We start from the raw sequence: 17,198 nt of genomic DNA, 5'->3' as shown, positions 1-17,198 counted from the left end.
CTCTGATCAGTTTCAACAGGCTGAATCTGGACGCCAGTTCCGACTTACATACAGATTCAACTTAAGAACCCCAGGCGTCCCCAAGTCAGCTGCTGCTGAAACTGATCAGCGGCTGATTCCAGGAAGCCCGGGGCAGAGCAACTCTGCCTTGGGCTTCCTGTAGTCAGCGCTGGTCAGTTTCAGCAGTGGCTGACTTGGGGACGCCTGGGGCAGAGCAGCTGGGGTGCTGCTTGGTTGCTCCAGTAGCGCGGCTCCTCGGCGCTACTGGACCAATCCACCAGCACCCCAGCTGCTCTGCCCCAGGCGTCCTGATTCAGCCGCTGCTGAAACTGACCAGCAGCGGCTGAATCAGGACGCCTGGGGCAGAGCAGCTGGGGTGTTGCCGGGTTGGTCCAGTAGCGCCCAGAGCGGCGCTGCGGGACCAACCGGCAGCGCCCTAGCTGCTCTAACACAGGCGTCCGGAGAAAAGCCTGGACTGCTGGGGGGGGGGGGCGTACCAGCCTCCCCCCCCCCCAGCAGACCAGGGAGACGCGGGCGGGGGACCGAGACGCACCGCGGTCCCGCCGCCCAGGTCCTCCGCGGCTTTGCTCCCCGTCTTTCGCGTCTGGGCTGCCCGCGTGCTCCGCGGCTTTGCTCCCCGTCTCCCTGGTCTGCTGGAGACCAGCAGACCAGGGAGACGGGGAGCAAAGCCTCTGAGGACGCCGGCAGCGGGACAGCCGCAGCGCATCTGGGCTGTCCGCTGCCCGCGTGCTCCCCAGCTTTGCTTCCTGTCTCCCTGGTCTGGGGAGACGTGGAGCAAAGCCGCGGAGCACGCGGGCAGCGGACAGCCCAGACGCGCCGCGGCTGTCCCGCTGCCGGCGTCCTCAGAGGCTTTGCTCCCCGTCTCCCTGGTCTGCTGGTCTCCATCAGACCAGGGAGACGGGCAGCAAACCCCGTTCGTAACTGCGGATCCAACATAAGTCGGATCCGTGTAACTCGGGGACTGCCTGTGGTCATGTTTCAGATCCAAATGCGCTGTTACCCCCTCTCCGTGCCTCATTTTTCCTATCTAGAGAATAGGGATTATAGTAATTCCCTTTATGAAATACTTTGAGCTCTACAGATTTCAAGCATTGTCTGAGTGTTATTGTCTATATCATGGTAGTGCCTAGCTTCAGTCAAGGTCAGAATCCTGCCCAGGAGTACACTTGCAATGCACATTTAGAGACAGCCCCTGCTCTGCAGTGTTTACAATAAGCCGCCTGTAATGTTTGGCAATTTACTTCAATTCTGTGTGCCCCTTATCTGCCTGACCCTTCCCATGTATGCCTTACCTATTTAGATTACAAAACTCTTCAGGGCAGGAATTATCGTATGTGTTTATATTACCCTTGTTACAATAGTATCTGAGCGTCTCACAACCCTTAATATGTTTATCGTCACAGTACCCTTCTGAAATAAAATAGTGCCATTTTGCAGATAGGAAATGAAGCTCAGGCAGATTAAGTGATTCATCTAAGGTCATACATCGAGTCTGTGGCAGAACTGGGAACTGAATCAGGGCTTTTAGGCTGAGGCTAATACCCAAACCACAGGCCCTTTCTCCCTCTTCCTGTCTGAGCTGCCTCTTATTATGTGTCTATATAGGACCTGAAACAATAGGCCCTTATATTGGTTGCAATTACTAGGCACTATAGTAATAGCTACATGGAACTGAGATGCAACAGATGAATAACAAATAGAAGGGAGAGAGAATAAAGGATAAGAAATACAAAAAAAAGGATCATGCACTTACAGAGGATACAAATGTTGCCACTAATGGTTGCTACAATTAGTGCATTTAATAATATGGGGAAGCAGCTGCTTGGAATTTGGTGACTTTTGCCAAATTTCTCATTGAAGCTTTGAGCCTGAAACACTAAAGAAATGCCACTTTTCTTACAACCCCTTCAACATGAAAATGCTGAATTTCACATGCCAGGAATTTTACCAGAGTCATATCATGTGAAGAAATCAACTACTAGAAAGTAGTGTGTTTGAACATTGAGGATTTGATAAGATTTAGTCACTAAAGAACCCAAGGAAAATTCATAGAGGTTTAAGCTTTCTAATAATAGATCTTGAACAGTGCTGGCAAGCTTTATTGCTAATGCAAGCTGCATATTCTATTTTCTAAATGCTAATTTCTAAGCAGGTGTATTCTCTAGGCAGAGCTGGGTAGGATCTACAGTAGGCAATAATTTTAGAAGGGGGGCCACTTCACACATTTTTGAAGAGGCAGGGCCTTGGGTGGAAAGGGCAAGGCCAGGACACTTCTTTGCTCTCCGGCTTACAGACCCTGATTGGCCTGGGGGTGGGGTGAGCATGCGAAGTCTTTGCCCCCTGCCCCCAGTAGCTAGAGAGAACTGTTCTGAACAGCTGTTGATTCACTCTAAGTTCTATGCGCCCCTTGCAGGGTGGGAAAAGACTTCACACACTCCCCCTGCCTCCAAGCCAATGTGGGCTTGGGGGTATGAGAGTATGTGAAGTCTCTTCGCTCCCTGCCCCCGCCTTTCAAGGGGCATGCAGCGCCTAGAGTGAAACACCAGCTGTTCAAAACAGCTGGTGGTTCACTCTAGGCACCGTGTGCCCCTGTCAGGGAGAGGAGACTTCGTGTGCTACCCCGTCCCCAGGTCTCAATTGGCCTGGGGGCAGGGGAGCAGCAGGGTGGCTGCGGACCTGCTTCTCTAGCCCAACCCTTGTTTACAGATTTATTTATTGACCAGTCTTCTCTCCTTTCCTATTCACTATGGCAGTTTTTGCCATTGAACTGGAAAGGAAAGTCTTTTTCATATTGATAGCATGCTAGTGACACTCAGAGCTCTCTAGGTCAAGTGTGGCCAGGTCCACTGATGGTGGAAAAGGGGGCAGTTGCCCTAAGGCCCACCAATTCAAAGGGCTCCCTGCCACCAGTGCTGCACAACCATGCGGAGCACTCAGAGTGATTCTAAGGGCAGGGTAGGCACCACATTTTGTGCAGTGCGGAAGGCTGGCTGCCCCACCCCTTTCACCTGAGGCCCCACCCTTTTTGGGAGCATGGAGCAGGCCCCTCACCTTACTGTCAGCTCCCCTGAGTATTGCAGTTCCACACCAGCCCCAATCTTCACCAGTCTGGACAGGTGACCTTTTAAAATGCAGTGCTGTGCTAATGGAAAGCCATGTGAAAGTAACTAATTTAATATAAAGGAGATGTATGTGAATCACGTTAATGTTTTCCGTACTATGTTTCTCGTTCTGTGTTGTATAGCTATTTTGTATTAGCCCCCTGCCCCTGAGGGGCTATATTGTAAATGTATCGGTTCCAAAATTATTTTTGCCTGATACATCTCGAAGTTACAGACAGGTAAGGTTCAGAGCTCAGCGTAAGTAGCAAAGTATGTCTGGTGTTTTAATGACCGTAGGAGATATTTCTGCATGCCCATGTGAATAAGCTACTTAATCATGTGCACAAGACTTCTGCAGATCTTTGGCCAAGAATGACTTAGAAATTCTTAACAGAGATGTTATTACTGAAGGAAAAGTAGGGTAAGGAGTTTAATTATTAAGTTACCTGCCAAAGCTGAGAGAAATACTTGACATCATAAAACTGCTTGTGGAGTCTAAAAATAGCTTTTCTTCTAAGCACTATGCCATGTTTATTTTATATCATTTTGTAAAGATGAAAGGACAAAGCTACTGAGCACAAGCAGAATATAATTAAATAGTTTACAGTACATCAATTAAATATTTCTCCAGTTTTCTTCACACATTAGATGCAATATGTGAATCAGCCTTAAACTATAGGGCTAACAAGTTATAAGACGTTCAAGCTGATTTTTTTTACAAGTAGGTTTCTCAAGTTAGGCTGTTACATCCATATTTAGACATTCAGGCGAACCACAATTTATGTATCTTTTTCTGCTTTTGTTACTGAAAGAGGCTTTTTTGAAATGTGGCCCATCTATATGGGGCCAAATTTCAGAAAAAAGTCCTCTTTCGGAACATCTCTTATTCCTTTCACCAAGAGGAATACAGGATGCCAAAAGAACACGTCTGCTTTTTCGGAAACTGTTCCGAAAAAGCAGATGCGTTCCTTGGATGCGGCAGAGCTTTTCCGGAAAAAGCTCTGCAGTCTAGACATAGCCTCAGTAATAAGTGGGTGCTTTTCAAAATTTGACTTCTGGGGAAACTGCTGAGTGCTCTAATGCTCAGGACTTTTTTTCAGAAATCTTGACCACATTGTTTTCAGATGATTTATAATAAAACTGCTGAAAAACTAAACTGTACTTTTACATAGCATAACTATGGATTCACATAAATAATAAAAATGGAAATGGAATAGTCTTTTGTTTTCAGGACAGGCTGAGAGGTTTTAAAAGATCATCAATTTAAATCCATATCATGCCTTGATTATGCTGTGATGTATCTTTTAAGATGTGGTTCCGCTCTGAAAAGGGAACATAAAATGGAATTGTGGGTTTCCATGACTGGTGTGTCTGAATGATTTCCTTACTCAGAAATGGCCAACACAAAGTGAGTTTGGTGGTCTCAGTCCATTTCCCAGTAGACAGGTATCCACAATATAAACCCATCATACCTGGTACCCTTCCTGACAATCTTTTTTTCTCCCACAGACTTGTTGTATCTTGTCATTATTCTAGACCAGTGTTTCTCAACCAGGGATACGAGTACCCTTAGAGTACTTGAGAGAAGTCTGGGAGGTACATCAGCACAATTGAAACTTGGAGAAAACTGAATTTTTGTTTTAAGTTTTACAGCACTTTATTATTTTTGTACTTTTTACATCCAAAAATTTCATTGCCCGCCCGGCTACGATTAAGTTGTTTAAACAAATGAGTTGCAATGGTAGAAAAAAATTGTGTGTGTCTGAAAACTTGTAGGTATTGGGGATATTTACAATTATTTTTGTAAAGGGGGTACTTTATAAAAAAAAGGTTGAGAAACACTATTCTAGACTATGAGCTTATATTTGTGTTTGTTATGCCATCTGGTGCAACAGGACTGTCATCTCACTTGGGGCCTTTAGGTGGTGTTCTAACACAAATGAGAAATAATAAAAAACAACAACAGTTGTACAAGTAAACCAATGAAGTCCACATTGTGACACACACTAATTTTTTTTCACTTACTAATTTGCAAAATGCATAAATTTGTAATAAGTCTCCCACATGGGTGAGGTAATATCTTTTATTGGACCAACATCTGTTGAGAGAGATACGCTTTTGCTTATACATGGAGCGCTTCTTCAGTTCTGGGAAGTTCAGAGCACGTCTTCATGTACAGCACTGTGATGCTGCAGCAAGACCGGAAAAGACAGTCTTTGCCAATGGGATAAGATCTCTGTTGACACAAGTGCCAATGTGGATAGCACTCAAGGGTATAACTATTACACATACACACACAAAGTGACATAAGTTACACTGATAAACATTCGTGTGCACAGTGCTATGCCAGTGGGAGAGTTTCACCTGCCGACATAGCATCTGCCATTCACTGACAGATTTTTTATGCTAATGGGAGAGCTCTCTTCCAATGCCAGAGTATGTCTTCACCAGATACAATGCAGCAGTGCAGCTCTGTTGGTACAGCTATATGCCACTGCTGTGCTGTATGTATAAACATACCCATAGAGCCAGGGTGGGGAACCTAAGGCCCCAGGGCTAGATGCGGCCCCCAGTTTGCCTGGATCTGTCCCCAAAGGCTCAGGGAGGGCTCCCCTCCCCCTAGCATTGGGGAGTTCGTACTAGTGCTTCAGCCCTCCCGCCATCCCACTGTGGGGCTGGAGCACACAAAATCTACTAGCCTGGGCCCCCCGAGGCTCGGGTGTGGGAAGGAATTGTGGGATGTCTTTCTCCTTCTCACTCGGATGCCACATCAGTGAGGATTTGGTTTTTCTTTTTTGCTTTTCACTTGTGTGTGGACCCCATCTGATTTTTCGTGGGCCAGCAGGCCCTGACCCAAAAAAGGTTCCCCACTCCTGCCATAGAGTGTCACAGCTGCAAGATGGAGCAGACTGTTAAGACAAAAAGTTAACATATATTCAAGGGGCCATTCAAGATGAAGTAGCCTATTAACATCCTACACTCATGAGGAGGAAAGGAAGGGCGGGGAAGTAGCTGAGGTGGTTATTAGTGGGTTATAGATTGTTCTAAAAAGCCATAAATCCCGTGTGTCTGTTCAGCTTATGCTTTCCAGTGTCTAGCAAAGTTATGAATTCAAGCTCCAAAGTGCATCTTTTGAAAGTGTTGTTCAGGTTCTCGTTGAGGTTGAGCACTGATAGGTCAGATATCATGCAAATTAGCAAGGTTCTACTTTATTAACCAATGAGAAGACAATGCCTTTTAAAACTGATTCATTCTAAAATGGATATACAAAGCCTATTTTCAGCTGATTGTCTTCATGGTGAATTGCAATGAATGTTAGGGGTAAAACCCTGGTTCCATTTAAATCAATGGAAAAATTCAATTTGACTTCATTGGAGCTAGGATTTCACCCTGATAAGTTTGCTGATTCTAATTCTTGGAGTTTTACCTATTTATTTATTTAATTAATATTACATTGACTATGTGTGGACCTATTAAAAAAGTGGCTGGATAGTTTCATATTATAGATACCTCTTGTTTGCTTGAAGATGCTTATTTTTATTTTAATGATTTTGCCCTTTTGAATGTCTGTGGTAAGCTTCATTGTTTGTTAAAGTTTAATTTGTTTTAAAATTGTTTTTCTTTTCTGTACAGTGGCCGTATTGTGTTAATTCCAGAGTTCAGTCTTCCTTTGGAGTACTACCTAATTCCATTCCTTATTATAGTGGGAATCTGCCTTATACTCATTGTCATATTTATGGTAAGTGTTGCTCTTTAAATAATCTTTTTCCTTAAACAAAACAAGAAATTAACAGGACTGTGTCCAGTTGAAATTAGTATGACCCTCTATGCTTAGCTAAAGAAACAAAGTTTCAAATACAGATTGAACAGATTGAAGTACTCGAAAGAACATTGGGACTGATCCATTAGATCATTGGATTGCTGTGACAGATTCTGGGAGAATTCAGAGAACAGGAGCCATGGTCCTGCCATGAGTCACAGAGATGGGTATTACCATGTTTGGGTAGATCCCTCCCTCCCAGTGACCAGCTTGTGCTACTTCTAGATCTTGCTCCTCATCCTGGTATTGGTTCCAAGGCCAGTCTTCCATTGCAGAACTGCTGAGTGCCTCTAGTCATCGAGGTCCCCACAGAAGTGCACATCCCATCCAGACCATTCCTACTCCAGAATCTATTGCAGATATTGCCAGATGCAAAGTCACTGTCTTTGGTGGTTGGATACTTATACTGCTCTGGATATTGGACCAGAGTGCAGCAGAGCTCAGTATCAGCAGTGCAGCCTTCCAGACCTTTGGTGCTGTCCACAGCACCAACATCTGCCCAGTGGCCAGCTCTGGGCGGGGGGGGGGGGGGTCCCTCAGGCCTCCCAACCTGTCTGCTTGGTGACAGAGGGTTTGGACAGGCTGGTAGCCTCGATGACCCAACTCTTTCTAGTGCTTGAGACCTCAGGGAAAAAGGATTCTCCAAATCCATGTGGACAAAGGGGGTCAACCTGCTGGCCCACCAGTGGGCACCATGGAATCCATCATATTGACCTCTTCCTTGTCATCACCAAACTAAGCTATTACCAGGACCCCACACTGTGTCTCTCAAGATAACACTAGAGTGCACCAGGAATTGTTGAAGAGGGTTGTATTCAACCTCAACCTGCAGGCAGAGGAATTGGAGGTGCAGGTTAACTCCCTTTTAGACTTCCTCTCCACCATAGACCCTGTTAGGGTGGCTCTTCTCCTTCACAAAGAGGTGTCAAAAATTATTAGCACCTTGTGGCAAATCCCCTCCTCTTCACCGCCACTATCTCGAAGTGGGCATTAAGTACTTTGTGCCAATTAAATGACACAAATACCTCTACCTCCATCCTGCCTCAGATTCCCTGCTGGTCAAGGTAGATAACCACAGGGAATGTCAGGGACAACCTGGAGATATCACCAGAAATAAAAAATCCCAAGAGGTTGGACTTGTTCAGATGGAAAAATTATTCTTCATCTAGCCTACAGTAGAGGGTGGCCAAGCTCTTCTGGGCCTTTATGATTTTAATATATGACAGACTGCAGCTAGGTCCAAGAATGGTCTCCCAAAAGGTTCCCGTAAAGAATTCCAGGTGATAGCTGACAAAGGCTCGGCTGCTGTCAGAGCAGCTCTCCAAACAGCATCTGACATGGCAGACTCCCATTGCTCACACCATGACATCTGCCATCTCCATGTAGTGAGCTGTTCAGAAACATATTCATGAGCTGGAGGGATAAACCATCTGACAGTGATGATTTAGTCATATACAGGGAGGAGGGTAAACTCTATCAGAAGAAGGGAAATTGTCTCAAGCTTCTTGTTAGTTTGGCTGAGAGTACCCGAGGGTGTGACTGCACTGAAGACACAGACTTGGAGTTGTGGGACCTAAGCTAACATACTGAAATAGCAGAATGGACATTGCAGCTTAAGCTGCTCTCAAGGTCCTGCGACTTCCAGACTTGAGACCTGAGCTCCAGTCCAAGCCCTAACATCCACCCTCCTATTTTTAGTGCTCTAGCATGACCCTCACCAACACGTCTGTCTAGGCTAGGACAATCAGTTGCTCCCACCTACAGTTTAGAAATACCTTGAGAGTCCCCTCAAGGACATCACTGCTCCTCCCAAAGAACTGGGATGGAGTTTACTTACACATTTGAACTATTCAGTCCAATTATCAGTAAAAAGCTTCATCCTAGTCTGCACTACAGAGTTACGTAAACGCAAGGCAGCTTATGTCAATCTATGTAAGTGTCTACATTAAAATTTTGCTCCTAATACTGTAAGTCACTGGTACACCAGCTTAATAACTCCACTTTCATGTGAGGCATATGGTTGATGTAGTCAGGCTGATGCAGTGGCAGCATAGATACTACATTGGTTACATCGATTGTTGTTGCCTTTCAGAAGCTGTGCCATGATGCCTCACACTGGCAGTTCAATTGGCACAAGTTCTCCCATTAGGATTGGTCACTTCCTATGCAAGGAGGAAAGTATAGGCACGTGATTTAATTACTGCAGTGGTTCTGTGCTGCTATCAGGCTGATAATTTTGTAATATAGACATATTTTTCAACTAGGTGAGTTAAACTCAAAGTCTCACTCCCTAACTGTTCTGATAAGAGTCTCTGGTCATTCATAATTCTTTCCCATGAGAAGCAGCTTCCACATTAGATGGGCTATGGTGCTTTTTTTACAACTGTTTTCAGTGATAACTCATTACACTGACCATTATTTTAGTTATTTTGAACTAGAAGATTTTCCCAGTGTTGCTCAGGTTCTTAACTCAATGCATTTTTATTTTTTTGGAAAATAAAATGAAAATGTGCATGCTTCATTTAAATCATTGCTTTGAGGTAGGGCTGGGATTGAGGGATTCAATATGCAGGCTGCCCCAGGGGTCAGAGGGCTCCCCCAGCCTTTTCTCACCACCGTAGCTTGGGGTCAGGTGAGAAGCACCTTTCCATAGCTGCTGCAGTGTGCACAATCGGTGGAGGGGTGCAAGTCCCCAGGCTGGGATGGGTCCAGGTTTGTCTGCCCCCTGTCCTCCCCAGACAGAGTGAGGAATGCAGTAAACTATGTGCTTTCCCCTTTCTCCCTGACAAAGGGGAACAGCCAGCAATGTTCCCTAAAAGGCACTTGGGGTGTGGGAGGCTCAGGGCAGGGACAGTCCTGGACTGGGGTTCAGAGAACTCTCCCCCACCCAGCCCCTTTTACTTTCCTGGTGATTCTGTTTCTTTTCTGTATGTTTTCTGAGAAACAATCCCATTCCAGGCACATCCTGTTTTCCTGGCACAACCAAACCCTTACCTTGGTTTAAGTGATCATAAGAAGAAATTGCATATCAAATTCGGTGGTTGTAGCTCTTACTGTTTAGAAGGAGTTCTTAAACCAACAGACAGACACACAAATTCTCTCAAATAAATAGTAGATTATAATCCACATTTTAAAAAGTGCCTATCCTTAGATGTAAGCACTTTTGGGGCCATTAAAACTTCAGTCACATGAAAGATAAACTCTGCTGCTTTTTCTCTTTCCAAATCTAGACAATAAGAAAATAACCAACCAGAGATGACCTCAAACCTAAACAATACCTTGTGTTAACCACAAACACCAGCCCTGAGCATGGTCTTGCCCCAGTAGCCTGGGTAAATAATGGAGTGTGAACTGAAGGTCAGCAGATTCAGGCTACTTCAAACCAAAGGTTGAATAAATTCCATAGGTGAGACCTCTTATGGAGAATGCTCTATACACAGCCTTTTCCCTTAAATTGTCAGTGCTCCATCCAAAGCACCTCTTTTGGTCTGCTCAGTGTGAAAGTTGCAGTCAAAAAAGCACCGAAGATGTTAGATATATAAGGAATGAGATGGAGAACAATACATAAACTATTGCAGTACTGTTATGTAAATCAGCAGTAATAGATTTACAGCTCATTGAGCATAAAGTGTGCCTTACTGCTCACCCCATCTCAGAAAAGACAGAGTAGAGGGCATGAATAAACCCTGATATGAGAAAAGATTGCAAGTTAAATAGTGCTAATCTTTTTGAGGGGGATTAATTAATAGATATGAGAAAAGAATAAATAACGAGTAGTCTGTAACAGATAGATTATGAGCTTGGTTTCAGTAGAGTGAACATTTCTCCGCAGATCTCCATCATGAATGCCTCATCAGTAGAGATACTTTCTTTTTTCAAAGGTGCTTTTTCATGCCCTTTTTTAGACTTGCCACCAATTCAGCTGCTCATAGGACAGCTCTAAAACTTCCATGTGAACTTCAAAGGAGCCTTTTTCAGGGCAAGAAATTAACTTCTTTAAAAGCTGATTTATGAAGATCAGCAAGAGGCAAGACTGATACAACAGAAACTTGGCTGACCTTATCAAAAGGCCACACCTCCTTAGAAATGCAGTTGTTACCCTGACAGGGGAAGAGACAGGTTTCTGCATCACAAATAACATTAACCACATTACAGGAAATATATGTGGATTTTTTTAAGATGGTAGCAGAATTTCCAAACAAAGATCATACATAAAAATTGAACATTTTGTCTGTTGGCTGTCCTTTAAGTGCAGCATTTATTGGTATCAGAGTAGCAAAGGCCAATACTCTGAATTAGCATAGTTTTGTAATGAGTGAGAGAGCAGTATTGTGGTGGTGCCCAACTGATACTTGCTGAAATGAAAGCCCTATTCTACATGCATGATTTTGGGACCAAACAAGTTTCTGTGCAAGCCTGAAGGGCCAGGCAGGATTAATTTTCAGAAGCAAATCATCTAGTTGGTGAGGTACAGCTAAATCATTGTGACCACATCCTCTGATTCTCTTGCTCATGTATTGGGAAAATGCAGAGGACAAGAGTAGGTCTGTAAACTCCTCCTTCATGTTAAAAGTCTAGTAAATGTAACCTTTCAAATATGAACCAAGTATAAACTACTTTCTTTGCCTATAGGTAACTTGAGACAATTGCTCTGAGAGCTCTGGACTCCTCTAGTACTATTATTCTCCTTGCAATTTTTAGTATGGAATTATATAAAGAAAGAGATATAAATATTCCCAGGTGAACTATGGGATGCTGACAGGTTGTATGCTGAAGAATTGTAAGTCCTAAATTAGTTTAGTTATATCTAAACTGTAACTTACTATTTTTAGATTTTTTTTTTTTTTTTTTTTTTTTTTTTTTTTTACAAAGGACACTTAAGACAAGAGGCTACCATAACAGACAGTGCAAACTGCAAGAATCACTATATATACATACAGCCATATAAGGACAATTTCGTACAATTTTGTTTGATTTTAAATTTAATTAAAGCATACTTCTACTGGGCAACTGTTTTTTTATCTATTGTATGGTCACTTAAGACAGATTTCTCTGTGTAATATTTTGAATGAATGGCAGGAATACCAGAACCAGCCTGCTGGATAAATGCTTATAAGCAGAATTTTAAAATGTAAAATAATTACTTTGTGCTTAGCCCACTTTATTTTGCTTAATGCTTTTTAGATTGGCTGTAACTGGTAAGGTTTAATAGTTACCAATACTTCAGCTTTATTCCACTTAAAGAAGAAAAAAGATCTAAGGTGAAAGGTAATCCTTTCATGATATAAATTTATTACAGCAGTTTAGGCCATCTACAGTTGAATTGACATTTTCCCTTACAATTTCACTTCTTTCACTTCCCTCAACTCTGTTTTCCTTGAGCAAGGGAAAACAGCCCCCCATCATCAAATCAGCTGACCCAAAGGGGCACTGTCACAATACGCTGCTCCCATGTGATCAGATGTCTAAATCAGTTGTCTAAACCAACATAATCTAAAAATACCAGGATAGATATTATGATAGAACCATCACAGATTAAATGCATTCATCTCCATAGCGGGGATAGCTGTTCAATAAACCTACCTTCTCAATTGCAAGTAAAATACCATGTGGCATTTTTTACATTTCAGTACAGAGCGTGGCTATAAACGTGTCCTGAATGCTTACATAAGTAGATGTATTTCTACCTGCGGACCTGTGTACAGTTTCTTTTTTTCTCTGTTGTCAGGGCAGTTACTCAGGGTACGTCTGCACTTGCACCCTACTTCAAACTAGGGATGCAAATGTAGGCGACCAAAATTGCTAATGAAGCGGGGATTTAACTATCCCGCGCTTCATTAGCATGATCTTACCGGCGCATTACTCCGCTCAACAGCTGTTTCAGAAGTGAAAGTGCACGCCAGGACACGTTAGTTCGAACAAAAACTCCTCATTTTTTGAGGAGTAACGTTAGTTTGAACCATGGGGTTTGGTTCGAACTAATGTGTCCCAGCGCGCACTTTCACTTTCGAAACAGTTGTTGAGCGGAGTAACATGCCAGAGAGATCATGCTAATGAAGCATGGGATATTTAAATCCCCACTTCATTAGCAATTTCAGTCGCCTACATTTGCATCCCTAGTTCGATCTAGGGTGCAAGTGTAGACGTACTCTCTGATATTTAGTCAGACTTGCGCTTCAGTCACTGTACTGACCCCTACACAGAATCCAGACATGTTCTCCCAAAAGATTTGTTGGATATGGTTCACCAACTTCTTTGGTGAAGCTCGGGTTTTAAATAGGAAATAAAGAGTATCTCAGGTCCATGTCTAACATCTGAATCCCACAGGTTAATTGCAGTTCTCACCTGGAAAACAAAGTGCTTGGAAGTTCAAATAACAGAGAAATCTAAATATGCTATGAATGCAAAGCAAAAAGTAGCATAGAGGGAGGATAAACATGTTTGTTTTCTTCAGGGAAGAATTAAATTCATATAAAAATTTCAACTAAACTGTCGTCAAATAGCATGTTTATAACACACATTGTGTATTTTGTCTGTATCAATCATATCTACATTTCTACTTACATTCTGTTGAACAAAAGGAGATACAGGGAGTAGTTTTATTGGAATAGCTGTGGTCAAAAAGTGAAAACAACTCATGTTATTATCAGAAGGCAAGGAAAATTAACATTATTTACAATACTAATATTCAATAGTGTTTATTGTATCATGAAAACAAATAGTCCTGTTGCAATTCTGGGTATATCTACACTACACCATTATTTTGAGATAACTAGCGTTATTTTGAAATAACAATATGAGCGTCTACAGAGCCATTCCGTCATTTCAAAATAATTTTGAAATAACTGACGGCTTGTTCCAAAATCTGCAAACCTTATTCTACGAAGAATAATGCCTATTCCGAAATAGCTAGTTCAAAATAAGGTAGGTGTAGACACTTCACAGCTGCTATTTCAAAATAGCCCCTTACCAGGGCCATTCCTTCCCAGTGCCTCCTGGGGCTCTAAATTGAGATCGCACCTCTACATTAGGGAAGTCTGCCTCCGACTAATTTTGAGGTTTCTCTGCAGTGTAGACGTATCCTTAGAGACTAACTAAAAAAATTAGAGAGAGAGAGAGAGAGAGAGAGAGAGAGAGAAAATGAAAACGAATCATGAGCTTTCATGGCCAAAAAAGCTCATGATACGAGGCTGACTCTGGGATCAGCTGTGCGGCATTGCCCCTTTGAAATGCCACCTTGGCATTTCAAAGTGGCAGCACTGCATGGAGCCTGGGTCAGCTGAGGACTCCCCAGCTGATCCCAGTCTCTCTATGGCATTTCCGCTGAACCTGGGATCAGCCAGGGAGTCCCCAGCTGACCTCGGATTCTGGGGAAATGTCGTGTGGAGGCCAAGATTAGCTGAGGAATCCCCTCCTGACCCCGGGCTCCGCATGGCATTTCAAAGCGGCAGTGCCGCATGGGGCCCAGGGTGCATGAGAGCACTTCCACGTTGAAATGCACAAGAGCACCCGCTGCAGACTCTTGTACATTTCAAAGCTGGCACACCATGTGCAGCCCGGACTCTGCAGGACTTCCCGTTGGCCCCAGGCTGCACGCGGAATTCCTCATTCCTCTTTTGAAATGTACAAGAGCCCCTACTGGCTCAACTACTCGACAAGTAACTTAACCGCTAGTTAACATCCTTAGTCCCCATTGTGGCTCTTGTACATTTCAAAGCAGAAGTGCTGCAGAGAGCCCAGCTCAGAGAGTCTGGCTCTGGGCTCCATGTGACGTTTCAATCTTTGAAATGCACAAGAGCCTCTACTGGGGCTCTTCCGCCTTTGAAATGTAGCAACAGCCAGGTGGGATCTTGCCACATTTCAAAGCAGAAGCGCCCTTATCGAATAATCAATGGAAATTCCATCAACTATTTGATTAGTTGATTAATCTTTTAACATTCTCTCTCTCTCTCTCTCTCTCTCTCTCTCTCTCTCTCTCTCTCTCTCTGTGTATATATATATATATACACACACACAGGGCTTGACAAACTGCAGCGAAATCCATTCACAAGCCCTGCACCGCGCATGCGCCAGACCTGCACATGCACACACCACCAGTGAACGGGGCAACCGGCTGAAATCTACTCGCCATGGGCAAGTAGATACACGGATTTGTTAAGCCCTGTCCCCACTGTGGCTCTTGTACATTTCAAAGCGGAAGTGCTGCAGGGAGCCCAGGGCCAGCAGGGAGACTCAGAGATTCTGGCCATGGGCTCCATGTTATGTTTCAGTCTTTGAAATGTATAGTATATATATATATATATATATGAAGTAGATACACGGATTTGTCAAGCCCTGTATATATATATGTGTTAGTTTCTAAGGTGCTACAGGACTACTCGTTGTGTTTTAAAGTTACAGACCAACACGGTGACCCCTCTAAGACTATTGTACCATAAGTTGCCTCTATAACTGTTACAGTTATCAAAATAGCGAGCTCTGCCATTTTCCAAGTTGGATTGTTCAATGTGTCTTTTAGCATCATTGTAATTAAGGCTATCTCATCATTTGTTTCTAAATTTGTCCATAAAAATCATTTCATCATACAAAGTCAGAACATAGTAACAGACTAGAAATATACTGTAAGAAAAATAAGAAGGATTTATTCGGTGTGATCAAAGGGAACAAGACAGGAGACAACAGTCTGAAGTTAGAAAAAGGAAAACTGAAGCTAGGTGCTATGAATTAATTCCTACTAAGCAGGGAATAATTTGCTTGTGGAGTTACACTAACATAGAACTACTATGAAAACAAAGTCAATACTAATAAGCCATATGCTGCCGTAACCACTCCACCTTTGACCACATTGACTTGAGCCAGGATGTTGCTTCAGTGGAGTTGAACGAGATGCAACAAAGAGTTTGCCGTTATTTCCTATTAAGTTATTTTATTGTATAAATGCTATATACATTCAGTTTTTGTTATCACCTAGAAATTTTGCTTCACTGCTGTTTGTGTATATATATGTCTTTGCCCTGGAGTCCAGATGGGACAGAAATGACTGTATATTACCCCGGTCCTGGGGACAGAACATCTTTAGCTAACTTGGAATGGTTGCTCACAGAACAAAACTGTCTATTTCATTGTTGTTTTGCTGTCTTGATATAGTGGTTCCATCATCTTATTTATGTCTACTTCTTTCCAGATCACAAAATTTGTGCAAGATAGACACAGAGCAAGAAGGAATCGGCTTCGAAAAGATCAACTTAAGAAACTTCCTGTACATAAATTCAAGAAAGGCAAGTGGATCTTTATTGTCTAAATAATTCAACCCCGTTGGTCTTAAAATAAATACTAATATCCAAATGGATTTTTTGTATAGCTTTGAAAACTTTTCTGAGACAACTTTAACTGGATAGTACAGTTTGAAATGAAAGCACATTCTAACAAAATTGGCATCAGGACTGATCCTGGTCCAAATGAACAACCTACACCCGAATTTTCCGCTCTTCCTACACTTCATTCTTCCCCACCTTTGAATACTGCCGGCAGAGCTCCTTCACATCCCATTGGTCCCATCCTGTTTACTCTCACTGCATTAACAGCGACTACAAGAAAGTATGAGGTCTTAATCTGTCATGTGTCTGGAGATGTATTTGTAGGATGTAAATTGCCCGCCATTTTGGAGGCTCTGCATAAACTGACCTATATTGTGGGTATAATCTGACTACTTTTCTGCAAGGTGTGTGGCTTTCCTTCCATTCACCCCAATGCCCATAGGAAGCCAGATGATGTGAGGAGTTAAAAGTTTAAGTCCAATATATTACGTTATGCAGAGTTAATCGCTAAAGAGGTAGTCAGAATGATGAAACACACACTGAGAAATTAAAAGGACAATAATTTATAGGATTCATTGTAAAAGAACATGCCTTTGACAAGATCCCTCACCAAAGACTCTTAAACAATGTAGGCAGTTATGAGGTAAGAGGAAAGTTCTCTCATAGATCAGTAACTGGTTAAAAGGAATCAAAGGTTAGGAAGAAATAGTCAGTTTTTACAATGGACAGGGGTGAATAGCTGGGTACTGTTCAGAATATTCATAAGAGATATGGAAAAGGGGATGAACAGGATGTTATGTGCCAAACATTTTCACATAATACAAAATTACTCAAGACAGACAGTTAAGATCAAAGGTGATTCTGAAGAGTTACAAAGGGCCCTCACAAAACTGGGAGACAAGGCTAGGCAACAAAATGTCAGATGAAATTCAGCACTGG

General features: G+C 42.8%; 1 protein-coding gene across 2 annotated transcripts in view; it reads left to right on the top strand.

Annotated features, from left to right (window-relative positions):
• RNF13 (ring finger protein 13) overlaps positions 1-17,198 on the top strand; it is a 107,298-nt gene that overhangs the window by 69,097 nt on the left and 21,003 nt on the right. For both annotated transcript variants that reach the window (XM_006115934.5, XM_025181159.3), the window contains 2 exons: positions 6,756-6,861; positions 16,127-16,220. In XM_006115934.5, coding sequence (XP_006115996.1) covers positions 6,756-6,861; positions 16,127-16,220 — 200 coding nt within the window. The remainder of the gene's footprint in view (positions 1-6,755; positions 6,862-16,126; positions 16,221-17,198) is intronic.

This window comes from Pelodiscus sinensis, chromosome 10 (assembly GCF_052426305.1).
Source record: "Pelodiscus sinensis isolate ZL-2025 chromosome 10, ASM5242630v1, whole genome shotgun sequence".
Classification (NCBI taxonomy): domain Eukaryota; kingdom Metazoa; phylum Chordata; order Testudines; family Trionychidae; genus Pelodiscus; species Pelodiscus sinensis.
The sequence above is the reverse complement of the archived record's forward strand: the minus strand, read 5'-3'. Positions and strand labels throughout refer to the sequence as shown.